The sequence below is a fragment of the Eumetopias jubatus genome, unplaced genomic scaffold (genome assembly GCF_037043125.1).
Source record: "Eumetopias jubatus isolate StellerSeaLion01/CBP00866 unplaced genomic scaffold, mEumJub1_p1.0 scaffold_16, whole genome shotgun sequence".
NCBI classification, from domain to species: domain Eukaryota; kingdom Metazoa; phylum Chordata; class Mammalia; order Carnivora; family Otariidae; genus Eumetopias; species Eumetopias jubatus.
The window spans coordinates 84286074-84312681 of record NW_028274822.1 but is presented as its reverse complement, the minus strand read 5'-3'; the positions used below and the strand labels follow the sequence as shown (position 1 = coordinate 84312681).

The 26608-nt window shown below is 41.8% G+C and overlaps 1 protein-coding gene across 1 annotated transcript in view; it reads right to left on the bottom strand.

Moving 5' to 3' along the window:
• Nucleotides 1-24698, bottom strand: part of NAA25 (N-alpha-acetyltransferase 25, NatB auxiliary subunit) — a 73495-nt gene extending 48797 nt beyond the window's left edge. The window contains exons 1-7 of the mRNA XM_028116639.2: nucleotides 24625-24698; nucleotides 11764-11849; nucleotides 10631-10769; nucleotides 7630-7748; nucleotides 2651-2725; nucleotides 1408-1515; nucleotides 865-943 (exon numbers count right to left, since the gene is read on the bottom strand). Coding sequence (XP_027972440.1) covers nucleotides 865-943; nucleotides 1408-1515; nucleotides 2651-2725; nucleotides 7630-7748; nucleotides 10631-10769; nucleotides 11764-11849; nucleotides 24625-24682 — 664 coding nt within the window. The 5' untranslated portion in view covers nucleotides 24683-24698. The remainder of the gene's footprint in view (nucleotides 1-864; nucleotides 944-1407; nucleotides 1516-2650; nucleotides 2726-7629; nucleotides 7749-10630; nucleotides 10770-11763; nucleotides 11850-24624) is intronic.
• Nucleotides 24699-26608: the final 1910 nt, after the last annotated feature.

The window sequence follows — 26608 nt, the reverse complement described above, 5'->3', positions numbered from 1 at the left end:
GCATTTGAACCCCATGTTGGGTGTAGAGCTTACTTAAAAAAAAAAAAAAAAAAAGCCTTGCTGTATCTGGGCCACTCAGTTAGTTAAGCGTACAACTCTTGGTTTCAGCTCAGGTCCTGATCTCAGGATCATTTGATTGATCCCTGCACTGGCTCCACCCTCAGCGTGGAGTCTCCTTGTCTCCCTCCCTCTGCTCCTCCCCCAGCTCACACTCACTCTCTCACTCTCTCTAATAAATCTTAAAAAAAAAAAAAAAAAGCTTTGGGGTGCCTGGGTGGCTCAGTCGTTAAGTGTCTGCCTTCGGCTCAGGTCATGATCCTGGAGTCCCGGGATCAAGTCCCACATCGGGCTCCTTACTCAGCAGGGATCCTCCTTCTCCCTCTGCCTGCTGTGCCCTTGCTCATGCTCTCTTCCTCTCTCTCTCTCTCTCACAAATAAAATCTTTAAAAAATAAAATGAAATAAAATATATTTTTAAAGTAAATGTATAACATACAGGAAAGTCTGGAAGAACGTAAGATGATCACAAGTGATTTTTTTTATGTCTTTATATCTTTATGTTTCTGTGTAAGGAAGAAATTTTTCACAATAAATATTTTTCATGTTTGGGGCGCCTGAACGGCTCAGTCAGTTAAGTGTCTGCCTTCAGCTCAGGTCATGATCTCAGGGTCCTGGGATCGAGCCCCGCATCAGGCTCCCTGCTCAGCAGGGAGTCTGCTTCTCCCTCTACCTCTCCCCTGGCCACCCCCCAGCTTGTTCTCGCTCTCTCGCTCACTCTCTCTCTAATAAATAAATAAAATCTTTAAAAATATTTTTTTTTGTGTTTAAATAGAAGAAAAAAAACTTTAGGAAAACTAAAAATTACCTCCTAATTTTCCTCTGATAACATCCAAGGCTTCCTGGTACTTTCCCAAACGTTCCAAGATCATATAATAAAGTTCAACCTTACAGAAAAAACAAGTAAGAAATGCAACAATCGAAACTTTTCAATAAGAATAGTCATTTGCATGTTTTTAAAAAGTTATCAAGGGGCATGTAGGTGGCTCAGTCAGTTAAGTGTCCGACTCCTGATATCAGCTCAGGTCTTGGTATCAAGGTCATGAATTTAAGCCCAAGTTGGGCCCCATGCTGGGTGTGGAGCCTACTTAAGAAAATTTAATTTTAATTTAATTTAATTTAAAAAGTATCTAATAGAAAAGAACACTATCTTCAAATGAGATGAAATCAGCAGTAAGAATGTTCGCTATACTTAAGCTGGGTACTTCCAAAGCTTCATATTTACACAAGAATGAGGACCCAGCTCTCTAACTGGAATAAGAGAGCAGTTTGTAATACCGTAGCATACTGTAGCAATATCAAACTCATGCAAATACAAAAGTACGGCTTTTGTAGGACTTCCATTACTCACTTCAGCCTCGGCTTCTATCTTGTCCTCTTTCACCATTTTTTCTACCATTCTTTCAGCGAGGGGCAGAAACATCGTTTTTGAGAGGTTTTCATCCTGTGCCGATATAGACTATAGGAGAAAAAAATAAATATTTCACTCTAATTTCCCCCCTGCTTGCACTATTTATATTATTACCAGGCAGACCATTACTGTGACTCCAGCACGTAATTATCAGTCCACTATGTCTAATATCAGACCTAATTTGAACTTGCCATGAAGATACATTACAGAGTGGTTTGCTTTAGAAGAGATTTATTAAAGATGCATTATCCTATACATTTTTGACAAACTGGATTTCCATAATATGGTCTAACTTTTAAATAGGTTATTCATACATTTTTCTAGAACTATGTTAAGAGGGGATATGCCTATACTGTTCAGTATATGTAAAAGGTATCATCAGGTGTTTGAAGAGTAAAAGCCTTTCAGACGTCTTTTTGGGATGTTCACATATTAGAGGGAAAACGCCAATACTTTCCATTTATACAGCCTAGTATTAACTAGTTTCGATAATTAGGATTATCTTAGATTGATAATTAAATCAATGCTTATTAATAATTTTAACATTGCCTGAGATTCTGCTCAGAGCTCAGTAGCTCAAGGCAGCTATTATGCTTATTTCATAGATAAACTAAATTCCCCAACAGCTCTCTAAGACATGTGCTGAAACCAGTATATGAATGCAGACCTGTCTAAACCCAGAGCCTCTCTGACTTAACCGCTACATTTTAACTCTTTCCTCCCTATCTTCTCTTACACACTATCTCCTTTTGGTCCTTACAGTAGCTCTGGAAGATAAGCATCTCCCTGCAAAAGAGCAAACTGAGGTTCAAAAAACAGAATTGATAAAACAAGGCCATCCAGTTCAATAACGTGTTCGCTAACAAACAATACTGTTTTAAAGACAAACCTCAAGTCAAAATACCAAATTTTTCAAGGCTCATACTTGATCAAATAACCCAGGAATGGATTTAAGATTCAGGGGAAATACAGTGTGTGCTACATACAAATAAACTGATATACCAACTCATAAGGAACAAATACCAAAATTCCCCAACTCAAAAAGTCAATTGACATTATGTAAAGTCCCCGTTTGACACACGCTGCAACACATTACCCAAGGTGTTCAGAAGACAAGTTAAGGACAATAACTATACACAAAAATAAAAATAAATCTCAATCCCATTCTGAATGCCATACTCACTTGCATAATTAAGCTCATCACAGACCAAAAGTAGTAAGGGTTTTTGGGGACAATCTTATATAGAGCCATGCCAGCCTGAAAGACAGAGAGCCATAAATGCTTAATTTGGAAAACAAAATACAGACGGCAATTAATGATCTAGATATGTGGCAAGAAGTTTCCTAGGAGAATAGCAACATGTCTACACATCCCAGTTACTGTAAGTGCCTAGTGACTTGATGGATATTCTCTAGTAGACAGCAATATAGGTAATCACAAAGGTGAATTTTTACATCAGGAATATTTCACCTTTTGAACCAGATTTCTTCAAATTAAAGGCCGGTATTTTTGGAAAATAGAGCAATCCAATATGGTTCTGACAGACTACCAACAAACATAAAATTTGGCTTATGAATGTATACCAACAAACTTACCTAAAAATACTGCACTAACTAGTTATAGTAAAACAAAAAAAGGCAGACAGTATATTTATTTATTTATTTTTAAAGATTTTTATTTATTTGACAGAGAGAGAAACAGCAAGAGAGGGAACACAAGCCTGGGGAGTGGGAGAGGAAGAAGCTCAATTGACAACATTGAGGTGCTCCCTGCTGCTCAGCAGGGAGCCCGATGCGGGGCTCGATCCCAGGACCCTGGGATCACGACCTGAGCCGAAGACAGACGCTTAACGACTGAGCCACCCAGGCGCCCCCAGACAGTATATTTAAACTTAAAATCATAAAAGTTTAGGGGCGCCTGGGTGGCTCAGTCATTAAGCGTCTGCCTTCCGCTCAGGTCGTGATCCCAGGGTCCTGGGATCGAGCCCCGCATCGGGCTCCCTGCTCCACGGGAAGTCTGCTTCTCCCTCTCCTACTCCCCCTGCTTGTGTTCCCTCTCTCGCTATGTCTCTCTCTAATAAATAAATAAAATCTTTAAAAAAAAAATCAGAAAAGTTTACTCTGACATTATTAAAAAAATAATAATTCTTAGGTTAGGAAAATAATCAGGTTCTTTCAAGATACCATTAACTTGAACTGAACCCTTTCTTTGTGAAATGTATAATATGAAATACTTAAAAGCAGGGACATGGCAAGAAGGAACAAAGTAGATCTATTCATGCATAACTGAGAATCTGCCCATAATTAGCCAACTAGTAATCAATGCTAAGAACTCAGTCAGCTAATTGTCACAGTTACTATTTTATGTTTTTTAATCTTTTGCTTAACTTTAATCCACTTGAAAAATTATACGGAGCCCCTATTTAGTGGAAGGAAATGTCTATTCTGCCCACGATAAAAAGATTGAGTCCCGGTCCCAAACACAAAAGCTAGGGAAAGAGATAAGACAAATATTCAAATGACTAAAATAATACTTGGCAAAAAAAATAAACATCCTATACAAAAACACGATGCCTTTTTGTTTTCAAAAAAAGCATGGTTAAGTTTGTTCACTCCTTTCTTTTTCTTTCTTTAAGCGAAAGTAGGGAAGGGAACTTAATCAATAAAGCCTTCTTCAGAGTAGCAGTCTTTCAGATGAACCTTGAAGGTCAAGAGAATGTCTACAGGCCAAGATGGGGTTAAGGATACATATACACAAAGAGAAACACTTGGGGTGAGTCAATTCTAGGTAGAAGCAAAATCTGAATCTGAACAAAATATTAAAGAAAGAAGAGACATATGTTGACAAGAACAAACAGAACCTTTGGCTATAAATAAGGATTAAGAGGACAGGGAGGGGAAAAGAGCTGAGAGGCAACTGAGATACCCTGGTTGTAAAGCACTCAGAACGGAGTGTTATACAGAGTAAGGGAGTGATACGTACACATCTATACTCTTCTAGGAAGAGTGTTTTAGCCGTACTGTGAAGGAAAAAAAATAGAAGAGATGAGGCAATGAGGAACTAAACCAGGATGAGGTAGATCAACTAGAAAGAGACCTCAAAGACACTGTAGAAAAAGAGTCAAGATGATTTAAAGACAAAATGCACAATACAGGATAAGAAGGAGAGTCTAAGGGGCGCCGGGGGGGCTCAGTCGGTTAAGCATCTGCCTTTGGCTCAGGTCATGATCTCAAGGTCCTGGGACTGAGCCCTGAGTAAGGCTCCCTGCTCAGCGGGGAGTCTGCTTCTCCTTCTGCCTCTGCCCCTCCCCCTGCTCGCTCTCTCTCCTGCTCTCCCTCTCTCTCTCTCTCAAATAAACAAAATTAAAAAAAAAAAAGTAGAGTCTAAGATGGCTTAAAGTCCCTGCTCCTAACACTAAACTCTGGAGGAATGGAATCAAATGTTAGAAAACCAATTTTACTTGATCATTTGGGGAAAGAAAACATTTTTATAATGACATAAATAAAAAGAAGTAAAATATAAAATTAATATGAATTTTTAATACAAAAGATAAGGCAAAAATTTCATGCCTGCACCCTATACTATGTTGCAGACACTGATACTCTGCTGATACAGAAAACTTTTGAAGACAGACAAGTTTAAAAAACATGGCTGTGAACTGGTGACTCAGAATACAGGAACGTCAAAAAACAAATGAACAAACAAAAGAACAAAAGGAAACACCATTTACAGAAAAAGAAAAGTCCAATTACCTGTGAACCCCTAGCAAATCTTCATTCAAGATGATTTTAAATATTACCTGCCAGGAATGTCATTTGGGACAGCAGAAGTCCTTATATTTTCTGATTCCCTGGCTTCCCTCCCTTTTACCTCCACCAGTTAATGCAAATCATTCATTTATTTAACAAAAATTTATTGTGCAGATGCTATTCTAGGCACTGAGGATTCAACAGGAACAAAAACGCTCACCCTGATGAAACATGACATTTAATTCGTAAACTACCTATTACCCCACACTGACAACCACTTTCAAAATAAACATACATATAAACTAAGAAATTGTAACAATCTTAAGCAGCAAAAAAGGTAAAATAAAAATTAAGACTTTTCATTCTGAAACATTTAACACCAGAACGCTCTGTTCTTCCAATATACTAGAATGGAATAATATAAAAACAAGCTATCGCAGGGTGCCTGGCTGACTCCACTGGCTAAGCGTCTGCCTTCAGCTCAGGTCATGATCCCCGAGTGCCAGATCAAGGATCAAGCCCCATGTCGTCATTGGGCTCCCTGCTCAGCGGGGAGTCTGCTTCTCCCTCTCCCTCTGCCCCTCTCCTGCTCCATCTCTCTTGCTCACTCTCTCTCTCAAATAAATAAAATCTTAAAAACAAACATTAAAAAAAAAAGCTATAGCTACAACATATTTAGGATCAATGACTATTAAGCCACATCAAAGCAGTGGCTCCCGAGAGCAAGATGCAAAGGTATATGTAGATCTCTGCCAACATGTAAAGTTCAACAGTAAAAAAAAAAAAAAAAATCTGTTCAAGTGGCAGATTATTTTTTCCCTTTTTCAAAATTTACCCTAATATTGTCATTGCATTAACTTGTCCTTTTTGTTATTTTATTGCATGTATATATAAAAGACATGGTTCAAAAATATGTTTTGTGGGATCATAAAATTAACACATGCTTTAAAAAAAAAAATTAAGAGAAAGAAAAGTATCCATAGGCCTATATCCTGGTAACATTTTGGCACATTCCCTTAGAGATATCCTTTAGGGACTGGTAGAAAAAGACAAAGACACAGTACCATTTAAGGGGAGGTGGGGTGTTGCATTTTATTCTCCCACATGGATGAATCATAATTCCTTTAACTGTATCTGTATTAATGGACATTTAATATACTTTCCTGAAAACATATTCCTAGAAGTAAAAATGATACTAAAGATTTACATATTTTCATGTTAGCATTGCCAATTTAAAAATATATACCCATTTTACATTTAAAGAAAAATTATAGGGGTGCCTGGGTGGCTCAGTCATTAAGCGTCTGCCTTCGGCTCAGGTCATGATCCCAGGGTCCTGGGATCAAGCCCCGTATCGGGCTCCCTGCTCTGCAGGAAGCCTGCTTCTCCCTCTCCCACTCCCCCTGCTTGTGTTCCCTCTCTTGATGTGTCTCTCTCTGTCAAATAAATAAATAAAATCTTTAAAAAAAAAAAAAGAAAAGAAAAATTATAATCTGATTATTTTTCCTGAGAATATACTCCATCAGTAAATAAAACTTCTTCAAAGAATTAAATTTGGGGGAAAAAATTCTTCCAATTTAAAACCTTGCATAAGCAAATACAAAGATTAATTTTAAGGAGAAAGGATTTATATTAATATAGTACCTTCCACCCTCCCTAATTTATCTGTTGTTATAGTCTGATATTTCAAGTAAAGAATAAGACAAAATAAAAACCCAAGTAAGAAAGCTTTGCTTTCAGAAGAAATTATACCCACAAACAAAGCCATTTCTAAAAAAATGCTAGTTTGACATCATAACCCTTTACGGGCTTAACAGTTTCATTTCTCTGGGATGTTGACTTTACCCACCCACTAGTCCAAATGAGGTTCCTTCACATACATCTAAATATAAGCAACACCTAAAACGTGCTAACTGGCAAATAAGCTGCCTCTATGAAAAAGACAAGTACCCAAACAGTGGGGAGTTTTCCCAGGTGGATTTAAAAATCTCCGCAGGCTACGAAGAGTTAAATTTACAAATTAGATCTAAACTTTAAGGTTAATCTTTCTATAGTCTGTTCATTTTTTTGTTCTGGGATTTCTGCCTATTTTCTGAAACTATAACAACAATCTCATGCAGTGGGACAATTTGAAGCCAACTTACCAGAACCAAACAAAACATACCACCAGGCCACCAAAGAACAATCAGATTTCCCCAAATAAAACACTTGAAGAACTTGCATAATAGTTCATCTTTAAAACACACAAGAAAGTATCTGCCTGATCTCCACACACAAATACAGAGATTCGGCTCTACACACACACGCAAACACCCACATGCATGCACACACAGTCCTACAATTAAGTCATATTTAAAAAGACTTGCGTCTAATAGCAAATCCCACAGCCCAGGAGGTTTGGAATCAAGTTACCTGTTGCATTTTCTTATATTCGCCCACTCTGGCATAAGCCATGAAGAGGTGAGAGTGATACTCCTCACTATTGGGAACTTTCTTCACAGCTGCCTCATAGAGTTTTGTAACTAACTCCGCTAGGGTAAAGAGAAAGAGGACATTCCTTAATTATTGAAGTATACCTTAAATCTTAACAGCATTTAATTTTTTTCCCCTTTGGAGGAAACAGATGTCTCCTATCACTAAGGAAGAAGAAAGTATTTGTTTTGCCTCATCTGATCATTACTCTTCTCTTGGTTGGGTGTTATTCAGTGAAGCATGGAATAGCTCGGCCTCCCCAACACATTTGCAATACATAAATAAGACCCTCCAGGATCTAGCCTCTCTGTCTCCTTCCTACTTATTTCCCACAGCACTTCGTGTTCCAGCACCTCAAACTATTTGTAGCTCCACTAGACTCCCAGTGCTGTTTCATACCTCTGCATGTTCCCTCTGCCTGGATTCTCCTTTCCTCTCTTTTCTACTCAGTGAACATCATCCAAGACCAAGACCCAGCTCTAATGTAATCCTCTCTGCAAGGAACTGTGCAAGTTCAAATGTAATCCTTCCCCAACACCATCTCTGCACCTCCACCCGGTTTGATCACTGCTTCCTTCCACCATCTTTAAATTTTTTAAACAAGTCTCTTATAACATTTATTAACACATAATGTAGAAAAGAGTCTATTGATGAATTTCCCCTTATTTTTTTTTAATTGAGCTCTACATCCAACGTGGGGCTTGAATCCACGACCCTGAGATCAAAAGTTGCATGCTCTACTGACTGAGCCAGCCACGTCCCCCTGAATTTCCCCTTAAAGACTGTAACACAAGGGCAGAGAGAGCACCTTTCATCTTTGACTTGGATGCAATACTTGTCATAGAGAAATATTCAGTATTTGTGAGATAAATGATTTTAAAAAAAAACACTGGGGGAGAATCCATAACCCCAAATCAACATAATCCCTAAATAATCAGATATAATACCCAACTCTTAAGTTCTGTCTTTTAAAAAACGAAAAGCACGGGACACCTGGGTGGCTCAGTCAGCTAAGCATCTGCCTTCAGCTCAGGTCATGACCCCAGGGTCCTGGGATCGAGCCCCACACTGGGTTCCCTGCTCAACAGGGAGTCTGCTTCTCCCTCTCCCTCTGCCCCTCCCCCCTCTTGCTCGCGCTCCCTAATAAATAAAATCTTTAAAAAAAATGAAAAACAAAACTGGAAAGTAACATTTCTGTCCCCTAGGTTGGCAAAACTTTTTATTTTTTCCAGCTTTATTGAGGAATAACTGACAAATAAAAATTGTATATCTTAAGGTATACAACGTGATGGTTTGAGGGCAAACCTTTTTTTTTTTAAGATTTTACCCATTTATTTGAGAGAGAGCGTGAGAGCACGAGTGCAGTGAAGGGCAGAGGGAGAAGCAGACTCCCCACACTGAGCAGGGAGCTGAATGTGGGGCTCTATCCTGGACTCCGGGATCATAACCTGAGCTGAAGACATTATTAACTGAGCGATCCAGACGCCCCAAAGGCAAAACTTTTCAAGTAAGTCAAAATTGAGCAAAATTAATAAAGTATTACTTAGAAAAACAAAAGTGATAAAAGATTTTTTTAAAAGCAAGATAATAAAATATATTCAGGAAAACAAGTACCTCTTGGAATGTAAAAGGGGAAGTGAGATTGGTAAGGAACACATAGGAAGCTGCCAGTATTGATAATGCTCTTTCTTAAGTTGGCTGGTAGATTCATGAATATTCATTATTCCACATGAAGTATTCTAGTGTGTTATATAAAATGTATCTTCTATAATATGTATTATGGAAGATACGTATTATTCCATAATAAAAGATATGAGAAATTAACAATGAAAAACTTTATTTACAGGTGAAATGGTAGACTACCTAGAATATGCTTAGAAATAATCTGGCGGGGGATGGGCAGGGGCGCCTGGATGGCTCAGTCGTTAAGCATCTGACTTCGTTAAGTGTCTGACTTCAGCTCAGGTCATGATCCCAGGGTCCTGGGATCAAGCCCTGCATCAGGCTCCCTGTTCTGCGGGAAACCTGCTTCTCCCTCTCCCACTTGCCCTGCTTGTGTTCCCTCTCTCACTGTGTCTCTCTCTGTCAAAAAAAAAAGAAATAATCTGGCAGGGGATGGGATACAGTAAAATTTGCCATGGGACAATGACTGCTGAAGGTGGATAAGGAGTTCACTGAGATTTTTTATGCTGTTCTGGTTTTTTTATGTTTGAAATTTTCCTATCAAATAGTAAAAAGGATAACTCTTCCATTCAGTAAATCAAAATGTCACAAACCAACATCAACTCATTCCAATTCAGGATACTAATATGCGTAAAATATCCTTTCTGCCTACAGTCTTTGTAAATCATGGTTAATGCATTATTTTGCCTATTGCCATCCACTCAAAACATGAATGATAAGTAAAATGAACAAATACAAAACTCAATCAGAAATAAACAAAACCTTGGGGCGCTTGGGTGGCTCAGTTGGTTAAGCATCCAACTCTTAATTTCAGCTCAGCTCATGATCTCAGGGTCATGAGATCGAGCCCCAGCTTGGGCTCCATGCTGGATGTGGAGCCTGCTTAAGATTCTCTCTCGGGCGCCTGGGTGGCTCAGTTGGTTAAGCAACTGCCTTCGGCTCAGGTCATGATCCTTGAGTCCCGGGATCGAGTCCCACAACAGGCTCCCTGCTCAGCAGGGAGTCTGCTTCTCCCTCTGACGCTCTTCCCTCTCGTGCTCTCTGGCTCTCATTCTCTCTCTCTCAAATAAATAAATAAAACCTTTAAAAAAAAAAAGATTCTCTCTCTCCCTCTCCCTCTGCCCTTCCCCCCCACTTGTGTGCTTTCTCGCTCTCTAAAATAAATAAATAAATCTTTAAAAAAAGAAGAAGAAGAAGAAGAAGAAGGAAGAAACAAAAACTACAGCTCAGGTTTAAAAACAATGAAAAAGAAACATACGTCGGTGCATCTCCCGGTAAAGAATAGTCAGTGCCTGTAGCGAGTTGTCATCTGTCGGTTCAAGGGCCGCCACCTCCTGTGCTAACATGAAGGCTTCCTCTTGCTTTCCAGTTCTCTGTAAACCAATTGCCTTTAAAACCTGATACATAGGAAAAACATAAGTTTTAAAAGGACAGAAATGAAACTATGAGCCAAAGCTTCCTGCTCAGAGGGGAGCCTGCTAATCCCTCTCCTGCTCCCCCTCTTATGCTCTGTCAAATAAATAAATAAAATCTTAAAAAAAAAATAAGCCAAAGAAGCCAACTTGAAAACACAAGATAAGCTGTAAGGTACGCCTAGGTTGCTGATCAAGTAAACCATATTTTACTAAAAATCGCAGCACATCAAGAGTCTTTCCTATTCAGTCATGTTAAGAAGGCAGAACAGGGGCACGTGGCTGGCTCAGGCTCTACAGCATACAACTCTCAATCTCGAGGCTGTGAGTTCAAACCCCATGTTGGGCATACAACCTACTTTAAAAAAATAAATAAAAGACACAAAGTTGCTTAAAAAAAAGAAGTCTATCAATATAAAATAATTAAATTAGCTAAGTTATGTCCAAAATATCCAAAGAAATAAACCGTTAGCTTTTAATTAAATACTATTTATGGCATTTAAGTAATCAGAAAAATAAATGGCTTAGGGGCACCTGGGTGGCTCAGATGGTTAAGCATCTGCCTTCGGCTTGGGTCATGATCCCAGGATCCTGGGACTGAGCCCCACGTCCGGCTCCTGGCTCAGCAGGGAGCCTGCTTCTTCCTCTGCCTCTCCCCCTGCTCTTGCTCTCTCTCTCTGTATCCCTCTATCTCGAATGAATAAATAAAATCTTTAAAAAAGAAATGGCTTAGAGCTTAGAGAGGCGCCTGGCTGGCTCAGTTGGTAGAGTGTGTGACTCTTCATCTCAGGGTTGTGAGTTCAAGCCCTGCATTGGGCTCCACACTGGGCATGGAGCCTGCTTAAAAAACAAAACAAAACATAACCTGGGGGTAAAAAAAACCTGAAAAAAGTCCTTAACAGATTTAATATCTTTTCCCTTTTAAGATTATAATATATAACCCACCAAATATAAGTAACTCAAGAGCAAATGAACTTACCTTAGCACAATGAAGATCCTTATGTTTCTTCAACAATTTATCTGCTTGCTGAATTGCCATTTTATTATTACCATTATCAAGATAATCTATGAAAACAAATTATGATAATTATATTCCTTCAGCAAATATGAAAAATGCATATGCTGGTATGAGATGTTTCATAAAGTATTTTAATTCAGTATTAAAAACATCATGGTGCCAATTTTAACTCTAAGTGGCTAGGGCGCCTGGGTGGCTCAGTCGGTTGAGCGACTGCCTTCGGCTCAGGTCATGATCCTGGAGTCCTGGGATCGAGTCCCGCATCGGGCTCCCTGCTCAGCGGGGAGTCTGCTTCTCCCTCTGACCCTCTCCCCTCTCATGCTCTCTCTCTATCTCATTCTCTCTCAAATAAATAAATAAAATCTTAAAAAAAAAAAAAAAAAAACTCTAAGTGGCTAGGATGGTCCAGAATACAATCTTATATTCCTATAGTCATCTCTCAGACCTGTTATAGAATTGTGTTATGGAAAAAAAGGAATCAATTATTATCCAAAAGTCTAACCAAAGAAAAGATTCATTTCCAGATGAGAAGATCCAGAAGAAAATGAGAAGTGTCATAAATGGAAAATGGTGGTAGCTGTCAATTCTAAATACAGAAAAATGACTAAACAGGCCAGTCCACAACCTACTACTACTACTACCTGATCCCTCTTTGCTCAGCAAGGTCCCAAATCAGTGTAGGGGCAGATGAGGCATGGGTAACTCAAAATAAGTTATGGATCAAATGCTGGTGAGTACATGGAACAACAGCACCTCTCACTCAGTGCTGCTGGGAAGGTAAAATGGTAAAACCACCTTGGAAGACACTCTGGCAGTTTCTTCAAATGCTAAACATACTCTACCATTTGATCAGCAATCATGCTCCTTGGTATCTACCCAAATAAGCTGAAAACTTACCTCCACACAAAAACTTGCACACGAATGTTTATGGCAGCTTTATTTACAACTACCAAACCTTGGAAGCAACCAAGATGTCCTTCAATGGGCCAATGGATAAACAAAGTTGTGATAGAGCCATACAATGGAATATTACTCAGTGATAAAAAGAAATGAGCTATCAAGGCACAAAAAAACACTGAGGAACTTTATATGCATATTGCTATGTGAAAGAAGCCAATCTGACAAGGCTACATACTATATGATTCCAATTATATGACATTTTGGAAAAGGCAAAAAAGTATAGAGCCAATAAAACAATCAGTGGTCACCAGGGGCTGGGGGAAGGATGAATGGGTGGAGCACAGGGAATTTTTAGTGCAGTGAAACTATTCTGTATGATACTGTAATGATGGATATAGGTCATCATACTTTTGTCAAAACCCACAGAAGGTACAACACAAAGAAGAAACCCTAATGTAAACTAGTAAACTATGTATATTAGTTAAAAATAACCTATCAGGGCTCCTGGGTGGCTCAGGTCATGATCCCAGAGTGCTGGGATTGAGTTCTGCATTGGGCTCCCTGCTCAGCAGGGAATCTGCTTCTCCCTCTGCCCCTCCCCCGCTCATGCTCGTGAGCCCTCTCTCTCAAAAAAAAATAAAATCTTTAAAAAAAAATTAAAAAACCTGGGGTGCCTGGGTGGCTCAGTCGGTTGGGTGTCTGCCTTCGGCTCAGGTCATAATCCCAGGGTCCTGGGATCAAGCCCCGCATCAGGCTCCCTGCTCGGCAGGGAGCCTGCTTCTCCCTCTCTCTGCTGCTCCCCCTGCTTGTGCTCTATCCCTCTCTCTCTCAAATAATAAAATCTTTAAAAAAAATTTTTTTAAATAAAAAAATAAAAAACCTATCATATTGGCTCAGCAACTGAAACAAAGTACCACACTAAATCAAGATATTAACAATAGGGGAAACTGGGGGGAGGGAGTGGGAGTGTAGGGATATATAGGAACTCTGTACTTTTCCACTCTTTTTTCTGTAAACCTGAAACTGCTCTAACAAATAAAGCACATTAACAAAATGTGTGTCGGGCGCCTGGGTGGCTCAGGTGGTTAAGCGACTGCCTTCGGCTCAGGTCATGATCCTGGAGTCCTGGGATCGAGTCCCACATCAGGCTCCCTGCTCAGCGAGGAGTCTGCTTCTCCCTCTGACCCTCTTCCCTCTCATGCTCTCTATCTCTCATTCTCTCTCTCTCTTTCAAATAAATAAGATTAAAAACAAAAACAAAAACAAATGTGTGTCTCACACACACACACACACACACACACAAAGCAAAGATTCATTTCCAGAGACGGAAAGTGAGAAGTGTTATAGGTGGGCAACATGGGTGGTAGCTGTCAGTTCTAATTATAGAAAGATGACTGAATGCGGGCCAGTTCAGAATCTACTACCGCTAATGGTCCCACTCTGTCCATCAAGGTCCCAAATCAGCATAGGGACAAAGGAAACATAAAGAACTCAAAATAATCTATGGCCCTCGTGGCCCAGAGTGCCCCAAATAACAGAAATAGACTATCATTTTACCTAATGAATTCCATTTTCCTCCAATGAATACTTGACTAAAACTTAAAACAGACCCACATGAGCCCATGAGTTTCATCTCTTCAGTCTTTCTTCAATGCCATAACACAGATAAGCACTAAATATGCTAGGTGAAGAGATTAAGAAGCCCTACTCTGGAGGTAATCACAATCTAAGGAGGAAGATCAAAAAGAGACAGACTCACTGTGGAGGCAATCGCAATCTAGAAAGGAAGATCAAAGACCTAATACTCAGGTGGAGAGACTGGAGAACCAGAAAACTAAAAGCATACAAACTTGGCCTAACTACCCAAATATCTAACACCAGTTTTCTTAAATAGCTCAGCCAATATGCCATCATTTGTCCTTACAGAATGCCTGACAGAGATATTTCAGCTCAATAAAGGACACTTTCTCTTCCTAATAACGTGCAGATCTCTTTCTGAGTCAGTTCTAAGTTACTTCTGACTCATTCCTGTAAGACTCCACGTTCTTAGAGCATACCCGGAAGAGTAATTAAACATCCGTGATAAGACCCCAACTCTGAGGATCTGCCCATAAATGGATGAGACCAGAGGTCAGGACTATAAGGGCATTTAACCTCTCCCTCTGTACTTACCTGCCCATGCCCTCTTCTCTGGGAATGGTTTCCACTGCCTCTACTGCAGGGGTAGGATTGGATGACCACGTCTAGACCTTGTAACTACACCCAATGGGGTGGATATTAACCTAAGGGTAAATCAGGTTTCTCCCTGGTAATCTGTAACTGCAACAATGAGTCACAAAGCCAGAGTCAGAAACTATGGGGAACCTCATTTGGAAGGAAATAAATATTGTTAGTCTGACATTACCAGTGGCAGCTCCAGAATTTCCATTTTGAAGACGCCTTAGGGGATACAAGTTAGTTGATGGGGAGTGAAGAAAAGGAGTTGTCTCTTGCCTCTTCATTCACATAACATTTATAAAAGTATTAAAAATGTCACTTATCTTTATCAAAGGATTGGGGGCAGGGCAGTGTGATTAATTTAAGCTCGTGGAGAGAGGTCACATCTTGGTGTGGCCACAAAGCCAACATGTTGGGCCCTGGATAAACTGATGAGTAGGCAGGGGGAAAAAAAAAAAAAAAACCCAGTCTGAAGAACCAAGCAGAGAATAAACACACACAGATAAAAGCAAGGATGAAAATTGGGGGGGAGGAGCTTTAGGGATGCCTGGGCAGCTCAGGTGGTTAAGTGTCTGCCTTTGGCTCAAGTCATGATCCCAGGATCCTGTGATCAAGTCCCACATTGGGCTCCTTGCTCAATGGGGAGCCTGCTTCTCCCTCTGCCACTCCCCCTGCTTGTGCTCTCTCTCTCTCTCTGACAAATAAATTTTTAAAAATCTTAAAAGAAAAAAAAAGCTTTAGATCCTGACAGCTCTTCAGTTGCTTTTTTATTTTTTTTTTAAGATTTTATTTATTTATTTGACAGAGAGAGACACAGCGAGAGAGGGAACACAAGCAGGGGGAGTAGGAGAGGGAGAAGCAGGCTTCCCACTGAGCAGGGAGCCTGACACGGGGCTCAATCCCAGGACCCTGGGATCATGACCTGAGTCAAAGGCAGATGCTTAATGACTGAGCCACCCAGGCACCCCATCTCCAGTTTCCATCAAACCCTGAACACTGCATCCCTGCTCTAGGCTCCCACCAGGGTTTATAGCAAGGCCCCTTCACTAGAGCTTGTGTCAATGGGCTTCTGCTCCTTGCACCCAAAAGTTTAAGACACTCCACTACATTCAGCCAGTCTGCTGTCAGGCTCCCTGCTCCTGGATGCCTAGATGGTAAAAGTCTATTTTCATTTTACATTACTGACTCTGGAATATAAATTATGTAGCCCTTGGAGAAAACAGGCCAATAAAAACAATATTCCAGAGCCCCTGGGTGGCTCAGTAGGTTAAGCCTCCAACTTGATTTTGGCTCAGGTCATGATCTCAGGGTCATGAGACTGAGCCCCACATCCAGCTCCATACTGGGCATGGAGCCTGCTTAAGATTCTCTTTCTCGGGGTGCCTGGGTGGCTCAGTCGGTTAAGCATCTGCCTTCAGCTCAGGTCACGATCCCAGGGTCGTGGGATCGAGCCCCACATCAGGCTTCCTGCTCAGCGGGAAGTCTGCTTCTCCCTCTCCCGCTGCCTGCCACTCTGCCAATTTGTGCTCTCTATCTCTCTGTCAAATAAATAAATAAAATCTTAAACAAAAAAAAAAAATTCTTTCTCCCTCTGTCCCTCTCCTCTAAAAAAAAAATGAATTAAAATAAATATATAAATAAATTGATATCCTAAATCTTTTTAGTAAGTTGTTTTAAAACTTACTCAAAGGTGGGGCCCCTGGGTGACACAGTTGAGCATCCAACTCTTGGTTTCAGCTGAGGTCATGATCTCAGGGTCATGGGATCAAGACCCGTGTCAGGCTCCACGCTCAGCATGGAGTGTACTAGTGTTTTTCTCTCCCTCTTCCCTCCTCTCTCTAAATAAATAAATAAATAAATAAACAAACAAACAAAACTTATTCAATGGTAACTGTGGTTTGACCATGAGGACTGGTGTTCCCTTAATAACAGGAATAAGCCAAAATCAGCCATCCACAAATCAGGCATAGGAAACAGTTTGATGATGATGCACAGATGAAAGCAATGTTTGCAAACCATGGGTACCACTCTCTGAGTGAAATGTTTTTAGGTGGTCCTTGCAGTCAGCACTAGGTAACACAGTGAGAAGTTGATCTCTTCCAATGTTTCCCTTGTATTAAAGAGACAGTCTCAGTTTAGGGTTAGCCAGTCACTTCTTTAATACTTTTTCTTCCCTTAAGATTTTAATGGAATCTCTACATTCAACATGGGCTCGAACTCACAACCTCAAGATCAAGAGCTGAATGCTCTTCCAACTAAGCCAGCCACTTCTTTAATACTTTCTAATGTTTTTTCTTTTAACAGCAAAGGAACAGACTTCAGACTCAGAGCTACACAAATATCAGAATCTAGTTAAGACTTTAACAACACTGTTTTGTTTTCATCTTATCACTTTGTTTTCTCAGCACAAGTGACAGGTCCTCCATTAATGATAATGATATAGATTATTTTTAAATAAATTTAAGTTAAAAATCAAGTTAGAGAAAAATATTAAGTAAATAATAGCACAGATAATACTAAATAAAGCTAGAATCATCACACTAGATGGAAGAACGACAGAAATCTGGAAAACATTGGGTTAAATCATTGGCAAGAGACTATCAAATTCTGTTAAATGACTAAGCCAGCCACCTTCCTGGGTAACAATTTGAACAGAAGTGACTCTTCCTTACATATGCAGGCAGCAGTAGGCCCTGACACATGCAGGCCTACGTGCCTGGTAGAAGAGGCCCTGGGATTAATTTGTCCAATCATACTTAGGGATACTGACAGTAAGAAAGAGATCAGTCCGGGGCGCCTGGGTGGCTCAGTTGGTTAAGCGACTGCCTTTGGCTCAGGTCATGATCCTGGAGTCCCAGGATCGAGTCCCGCATCGGACTCCCTGCTCGGCAGGGAGTCTGCTTCTCCCTCTGACCCTCTTCCCTCTTGTGCTCTCTATCTCTCATTCTCTCTCTCTCAAATAAATAAAATCTTTAAAAAAAAAAGAATAAAAAAATAAATTAATTAAAGAAAGAGATCAGTCTTAGGGCGCCTGGCTGGCTCATGGCTCAGTCTGTGGAGCATGCGCCTCTTGATCTTAAGGGTCATGAGTCGGGCATATGCCCATGTCGGGCATAGAGCTTACTTTAAAAAAGAGAGATCAGTCTTGTCAAAAAAAAAAAAGCAAGCAAGCAAGCTTGCTTTTAGGCTGTGTGTTCTTGAAGCTGTTGTGAAAGTCTCTAGGGCAGCTAAAATGACAACCTACACTGTTTCCACTTCCTACAAGAGCTTCAAAGACTACTGAAAATATTGCTCCAATTTAGAAAAAAAGACTGAATACAACATAGCTCCATCTTTGCTTAAAATTCTTTTTCTTTTTTTAAAGATTTTATTTATTTAATTGACAGAGAGAAAGAGAGAGAGAGAGAGAGAGAGAGAGACAGCAAGAGAGGGAACACAAGCAGGGGGAGTGGGAGAGGGAGAAGCAGGCTTCCCGCGGAGCAGGGAGCCCAAAGCAGGGCTCGATCCCAGGACCCTAGGGTCATGACCTGAGCTGAAGGCAGTCGCTTAACCAACTGAGCCACCCAGGCCCCACTTTGCTTAAAATTCTAAATGCTTTGGAATAGGAGCCTTGCTTTTACCAAGAATACAAATTGTAGGTAAAACATTCCTTCAGTCAACAAATTTTGTTAAATATCTACTACTTGCAAGATGACTGGGAGGGGTTAAATTTAAAAAGGAATGATGCCTCCTAACCAATTACCTCACAGCCTACATTTGCCCCCTTTTAAACTATTTCCCTCAGAATATTCAGAGCTATCTTTTTAAACTGCAAGCCTGATAACCTCACTCTCCTGGTTAAATCTCTTCACTGCTTCCCACTATCTTTAAAACAAATTTCAAAATTCTTAAAATGGCTTACAAAGCTGAGTCTGTCTACCACAGTAGCCTCATCTCAACCAATCTTCGCATTGCCAACACATAAGGTGGAGCAAGCTCCTTTTTACATGCTCCCTCCATCATTGCCTGACTAACCCTCTGCTCTTCTTTCATGTTCAAAGTAAGATGTCACTTCCATAGGGAACTTTTTCTTGTCTTGTCCCTGACAGCTCAGATGCCCACATTGTATGCACTCATGGGAACCTACATTTTTCCTTCAAAGCTCTTAACACAGGGCACCTGGGTGGCTCAGTCGGTTAAGCATCTGCCTTTGGCTCAGGTCATGATCCCGGGGTCCTGGGACAGAGCACTGCGTCAGGCTCCCTGCTCTTCTCCCTTTTCCCCCCACCACTCCCAACTGTGTGTGTGTGTGTGTGTGTGTGTGTGTGTGTGTGTGTGCGCGCGCGCGCTCTTAACACAAGTGTAATGATTATGTACACCATTATTTTTAAGAAATCTGTTGAAACTACAATCTCCTTGAAAGCAGAAACCATGTCTCTGCTTTGCTGTTCAGTACTCACTCATTCCCTGAATCTACATTGTGCCTAGCGCATACTGGGCCCTCAATAAATAAGGTGAATGAAAAAAGGAATACAGAAATGAACAAACCATATAGGGGGAAAAAAAGTCTTCTAGAAATTGAGTAGTCTATCAGGAAAATGAGAGATGCATACATACAAAGTGACCACAACACAACAGTAAGTTCAAAGAACCAATGACTAGTGATGGCTTCATACTATTTAAGTTTTTTAAAAATCTTTTCCACTAATTTTTTAAAGCTTTCTTTTTTTTCTTCAAGTTTTATTTATTTAAGTAATCTCTACACCCAATGGGGGGCTCGAACTCACAACCCCGAGATCAAGAGTCGCATGCTCTTCCAACTGAGCCAGCCAGGCACCCCTCAACTAATTTTTTTTTTTTTAAGGAGACTCTGCTCCACGCTCAGCATGGCGCCCAATGCAGGGCTCAAACTCATGACCCCGAGATCAAGACCTGAGTTAAGACCAAGAGTCAGACGTTCAGCCAACTGAGCCACCAAGGTGCCCCAACTAATTTTTTTTAAAGATTTTATTTCTTTATTTGAGAGAGAGAGAGAGCACATGAAAGGGGGAGGGTCAGAGGGAGAAGTAGACTCCCTGCTGAGCAGGGAGCCCGATGCAGGACTCGATCCTGGGACTCCAGGATCATGACCTGAGCCGAAGGCAGTCGCTTAACCAACTGAGCCACCCAGGCACCCCCAACTAATTTTTTAAATAACAGAAACAGTGCAAGCCATGGTTAAAAAATAATTAAAAAAAAAAACCCGAACAGTTCATACGGGCATAACGTGAAAAGCATTAGTCTCTTAAACCTGACCTATGCTCTCACCATGCTCTACTCTATGTATTCTTTTAGGAATTTTCTGTGCATTAAAATCATTCTTTTAAGTCTAAAATGCTTTAGAATGTATAGGTCTAACTCAGACCTTTTTTTTTTTTAAGATTTTATTTATTTATTCATGAGAGAGAGAGAGAGGCAGAGGGAGAAGCAGGCTCCCAAGGAGCAGGGAGCCCGATGCGGGACTCGATCCCAGGACTCTGGGATCACGACCTGAGCCGAAGGCAGACGCCCAACCATCTGAGCCACCCAGGCGCCCTAAGTCAGACCTTTTAAAATGGTCATAATAATTTCAAAAACAAAAAGAAAGAAAGAAAACAGGTTGTACCAAGTGACTTTTCTAAAGAAGGACAAGATAATCTTCACTCACCAAGACGCCCTGCCACTCCTCGGGGAAAACAGGACATGACTCGCAGGGCTAACAATGCCCAACAGAAGGCTCAGAATAAACACCACATTGGATTGAGGACTTGGGAGCATTTACTAATGAACTATAGCAGAATAATTACCTGGAGTTGGCCAGGCACCAAAGGGAAACGTCTTAACTCACTAAAAAGTCACTATCATTCAGGAAACACAGCTAGGAAGTATGTTACACCTCACCCAGACTATAGCAAGACTGAAAGCCAGTAAGACAGATGAGAACAAAAGATCGTGTGCCAGGAAAGTAAATAAAAATATGTATGTGCATTCTAAAAACTATGAGAATATTTTTTGTCTTTGAAACTTCTCTATTTTACAATTGCTGACCTAGCAATTCCTGTATTCTACACAAATTTATGATGTGCCATACTTGACCATCACTTCCACCCTGCTTGTCCCCCTAGCCACTAAAAACATTTTTAAATTAATAATAATGGTAGAAAAAAGCATTGGCGCTCACCAAGTCATGTCAGAGTACAAAATCTGTAAAGAACCACATAGCACGAGACAATAATTTTAGCAAAACGAAAATGAATAAAGTGGGTGTTCTAGTAAGGTCAGGCGTGGTTTTCAAACACTAAAAATATAATACCTAAACTTACCAATTTATAAGTAATGAGAAGCACTCTGAAGATGTTTCAACTAATGAGCTTTCTGAAAAGTTATTCTAAACCTGGACAATGAAAATATAATTTCAACCCACCACATCTCAACTCACCACAATTTCACAGTTAATCACCTATACAGTACTGTCCACTTCTACCCTAAACAATATTCAGCAAGAGCTGAGGTTACAGGCAGTTTCCAACAGTTGTAAAATGCTAAAACCCTGGCAGTACAAATAATGCTGTACAAAGAGAGTGATGCTGCTAATTCTGAACTCAATGAAGAGCTGGGCTCTCAGTGACAACGCCTATGTTCAAATCCCAGATCTACAATTTACTAGCTGTTAACTCTGAGCAATTTAATCTCTGGCCTTTAGTTTACTACTGTGATCACAATAATCTTACTACCTAATAGGACAGTTAGCATACAAACAAGCACTCAGTTAATGCTGACAGTTGAACTTCTGGCTGGTGGGCAAGCACTATCTACCAAGCATAAGCTTTTCATTTACCAGCTAATAAATGTCTGAATTCAAGTAACAATAGTGGTTTAGGGGTACTAATATATTTAAACACAAAAGCAAGGGCTGTCCCAAAGTTTGGAGGTCAAAAGTGCTGAAGTCAAGGACAGTTGGTACCCTCTCTTTTCCTGTTCCTGCCAGTTGATATTAATTGCCTTGAAATTTTTTTTAAAGATTTATTTATTTATTTGAGAGAAAGAGAATGAGAGAAAGAGAGAGCACATGAGAGGGGGGAGGGTCGGAGGGAGAAGCAGACTCCCTGCTGAGCAGGGAGCCAGATGCAGGGCTCGATCCTGAGACTCCAGGATCATGACCAGAGCCAAAGGCAGTCACTTAACCAACTGAGCCACCCAGGCGCCCCTAACTGCTTGAAATTCTTAAAGGAAGCTTCGTCTAATACTCACCCCATGAACTATAACAAAAGCTACATAATTCTCGCTTCAGTTTGACAATACAACTTGTCACTTCCAGTTAACATACCCTAATGTTTAGCAACGTGAAATGGACAAGATTTTTCTTACTGAGTAGTTCAAAACACTGTTATTTCTAAATGACTTATGGGACACCAAAGGCATTTCCTTTGGTCCTCAAGAACAATTTTAGAAATCCAATTATTCTCAAAAATACTGAATCTTGGGGGCACCTAGATGGCGCAGTCAGCTAAGCATCAGACTCGACTTCAGCTCAGGTCATGATCTCGAGGTCCTGGAATCGAGCCCCGAGTCAGGCTCCATATGCAGAGTCTGCTTGGGTTTCTTTTTCCTCCCTCTCCCTCTGCTTCTCCCCCCCTCCCCCGCCATCCTCCTTCCTCCAAGCACATGAGTGCTCTCTCTAAAATAGATAAATAAATCTTTAAAAAAAAAAAAGGTACTGAATCTGGTGGGTAAGGGATGGGCTAGATGGGTGATGGGTATTAAGGAGGGAACTTGTTATGATGAGCACTGGGTGTTTGTTGTATGTAACTGATGAATCACTGAATTCTACTCCTGAAACCAGTATTACACTGCATGTTAGCTAACTAGAATTTATATTAAGAAAAGAAAAGTACTGAATCTTTTTAGTTTAAAGGAGGGGGGCACCTGGTTGCTCAGTAGGAGGAGCACGCGACTCAATCTTGGGGTCGATCTCGGGGTCGTGAGTTCGAGCCCCATGATGAGTGAAGAGATTACTTAAATAAATAAAACTAAAAAAAAAAAAAATGTCTGCAGGCAGCTGCTGCTGCAGAGAGTCATAATAAGCTAGAAACTGTGGACCCTGGCTGGATTCAGTTCCTACCCTCAATCATCCTTATTTCATCCCTGCCCTCTGAAAATATATACTGGAGGGTATGGTAACATACACCATGGGGAAGTGGAAATAGAGTCCTATCTCTGCCACTCACCACCCGTGTGACCTTTGGAAAGTCAGTGTCTTCCCCTTAAAGCGAGGAATTTTCTAGCAGTGGTTAAGAGGGTGAGCTTGGGACACTGGGGTTAGGCCCCTAACTCCATCAAATGTTAGCTGAATGACCTTAGACAAATTAAACAATTATCAACAAAGCCCCATTTTTCTCATCTGTGGGGAAAAAAGGGTGGGGGGAGATTTGCAGGACTGGAAAAAACTATCCACTTCATGAGAATGTGTGAATATTAAATGAGATAAGCCATGTGAAGGGCCAATCACAGAGAATAACATAATAATCGGTCTAGATACATTAGCTATTATTTCCCACCTCACAGGTTGTTGCTAGAATCAAATGAGTTGTAAGTAAAGCATCATACAAATTTTAAAAGCAGGACCAACCGTGCCAGAAATAAAGTTGCCCCCTCCTCCAAAAAAGTTGAATGATCTCAGCCATGTGGAGAAACCTCCATTTAGTAACATTTACACTATAAGTTCCAGGTCTAGTTTGGCAAAAACCACTGACCTTGAAGCCTTCCTCACTGTTCACTAAGACACACCAACTATCTATGAGGAGAGAGAGGAACTGCAAAAAGGACCACTGCCCAATTACAGAACATCCTGGTTACTGAAAAGGTGTTTCTCCCTGACTCAAATCTGTTGATTTTTCACAGCCGGGTAAGCAGGATGACATCAAGGTCTGAATGCCTGAGAGTTGAGGTAAGCGTTAAGGAGGGGGATCCACTTAGCACAAGGGAAGCTGCAGAGAAACCAGAGAAGCTGCAGAGAGGAAAAGCCCTGCAGCAGCCCTGCATGCCCCTCTGACAAGAGCTAACACTGTCTCTTCACCGCTATTTTGGGCCCACGACCCCCCCACACACACCCCGCCTCCCACGTGCGCCCAGAGCAGCTGTTTCTCCACCAAAGAGCTCTGGATTAGGAGCCTCGAATAGGGCCTGCTCCTGACTCGATCTGGGTGACCTTGCATAAGCCCCTTCCCCTCTTTGGACCTGTTTCTCCATATGCACCGAGCACAACTAGTCAGACGACCCCCGAGGCCCGGTTCTCCTAAGTAAAATGTCTTTAGTGAGGAATTTTCCCTCAAGCAGAGTGTCGCACCCTCATGCCGGAGCCAGCTTTCACCTGGCTTGGGATCCACCTGAGATCCTGGGTCTTCCTTGGTGCGGCATTAACAACGCAGCCTGCGGGCAGCGCACGTCTCAGCGAGAGTGTGTCTCGCACGTCGGGCCAGCTCTGCTGACCAGACCCTGCCTGGACCGCGCCGCTGCCACCGCTGGGCTCAAGAAGGCCCGGCCAGCGCCTACGCGAGGCCCGGGGCTGCGGCCTAGAGGCCCGCGCGGTCCGCCCCCCGCGCCCGCCAGCTCCGCGCCCGCCCCCTCAGCGCCCCTCCTGGACCTTCGCCCCGGCCTCAGCAGCTCTCGACGCGTCCGGCCGACAAGAGGCTGGCCCCAGGCACTCACCGTAAATGGGCCGGAGGCGCCTGTCGTTAGGGTCCTGCACATGGCCCCGCGTCGCCATGATGACAAGCGCAGAACCGCAGTGCGCACGCGCGGGGCAGGCCCTCGGGAAGGGGCTGTTAAAGGGCCAGCGCCGATCCAGCTCTTCTATCGCGATAGTCGCGGAGCTGCGACTGAACGCTCCTGCGCGGAAAGGGAAGCCCTCCAGCCCGCTGACCCCTACCCGTACCGCAGTGGCTTCTTCAATAGGACACTTTCCTCCTTTGGCCCGATGGAATCAACCTGGGTGGAAGAGACGGCTGTTCGTATTGAAATCCCTTCCGAGTCACGTACTGGGTAGTGAGGAAAGGAGGGGAGAAACTCTTGGTCAAAGTTGGGGCTCGGCTGCTCCTGCTTATCGTATTTATCCTGTGTCCGAGGGAGGACCAGTTAGACTTGTCTGTGACCAATTGTTGAGGAAGCGGGAACTCCTCTGGGAGACTGACCCAAGGGACAGTGGGGAAAAGGGGTCTGTCCGATCTGGGGTGCCTGACTGGCTCAATGGGTAGAGCGTGAGAGTCTTGATCTTGGGGTTGATGAGTTCAAGCCCCACCTAGGGCACAGATCTTACTTAAAAAGGGGGGCGAGGGGGGGAAGGACGCTGATCAACAGTAAAAATAAGCCTGAAAAGTTCAAGATCCCTTCACCCTTCGCCTGGGGCTCAACCAGCTAAGAAGCATCCTAGATTAATAGTAATGCAGTCAGGGGCGCCTGGGTGGCTCGGTAGTTAAGCGTCTGCCTTCGGTTCAGGTCGTGATCCCAGGGCCCCGGGATCGAACCCTTCATCGGGCTCCCTCCTTGCCGGGAAGCCTGCCTCTCCCTCTCCCACTCCCCCTGCTTGTGTTCCCTCTCTCGCTGTCTCTCTCTCTCTGTCAAATAAATAAAATCTTTAAAAAAAAAAAGTTAAAAAATAGTAATGCAGTTAGTTTGTCAATTATGCCTCAGTAAAACTGGAGGGAAAAAGTAAATCAGTTCATACAACTCGTAGTTATTGAATGCCTATTATGTGCCGTGCTTTGTTTTAGGCACGGAGGCTACATCAATAAGTAGACAAAGTTTTCACGGAGCTTTACTTGTAGTGGGAGAGACAGGAAAATAGATAGCATATTAGGTGGTGATAAATGATTCTGAGAAAAGTAAAACAGGGACTGGAGAGTGCGGGAGGGAGACAATCTTATATGTATAATGTGGTCAGGGAAAGCCTAGCTGAAAAAGTGATAATTGTCAAAGACTTGGAGAGGGAAGGAGCCACTTATGTGTGCCAGGCTCAGTAGAGTCATAACCTAACGTAAGGCCACACTAGTCACTATGATTCAAACTCAGGTCTTTCTGAGTAGAGAACCAGAGTCATCCCCTGCACTACAGTGTCCCCAGTGTCATCCTTGACCAGCTGGGGTTGACCCATTCTACTGATGTTCCTTCCCTCTCCCTTTCTTGGCTTTTTAGTGTCCAAGGAAAGGATTCTCCAACTTTAGTGCACATCAGAATCCCTTGGGAAACTTGATAAACATGAGTTTCCTGGAGCCTACTCCCAGACATGCTAATTCAATCTGAGGACCACTCTGAAAAATACTAATTTGTCCCACATCGGGCTCCTTGCTCAGCAGGGAGCCTGCTTCTCCCTCTGGCTGCCACTCTCCCTGCTTGTGCGTTCTTTCTCTCTGACAAATAAATAAAATCTTAAAAAAAAAAGAAGAAAAGGGCACCTGGGTGGCTCAGTTGGTTAAGCGACTGCCTTCGGCTCAGGTCATGATCCTGGAGCCCCGGGGATCAAGTCCCACATCGGGCTCCCTGCTCAGCAGGGAGTCTGCTTCTCCCTCTGACCCTCTTCCCTCTCGTGCTATCTCTCATTCTCTCTCTCGCAAATAAATAAATAAAATCTTAAAAAAAATAAAAATAAAAATAAATAAATAAAATTTTAAAAAGGAAAGAAAGAAAAATACTAATT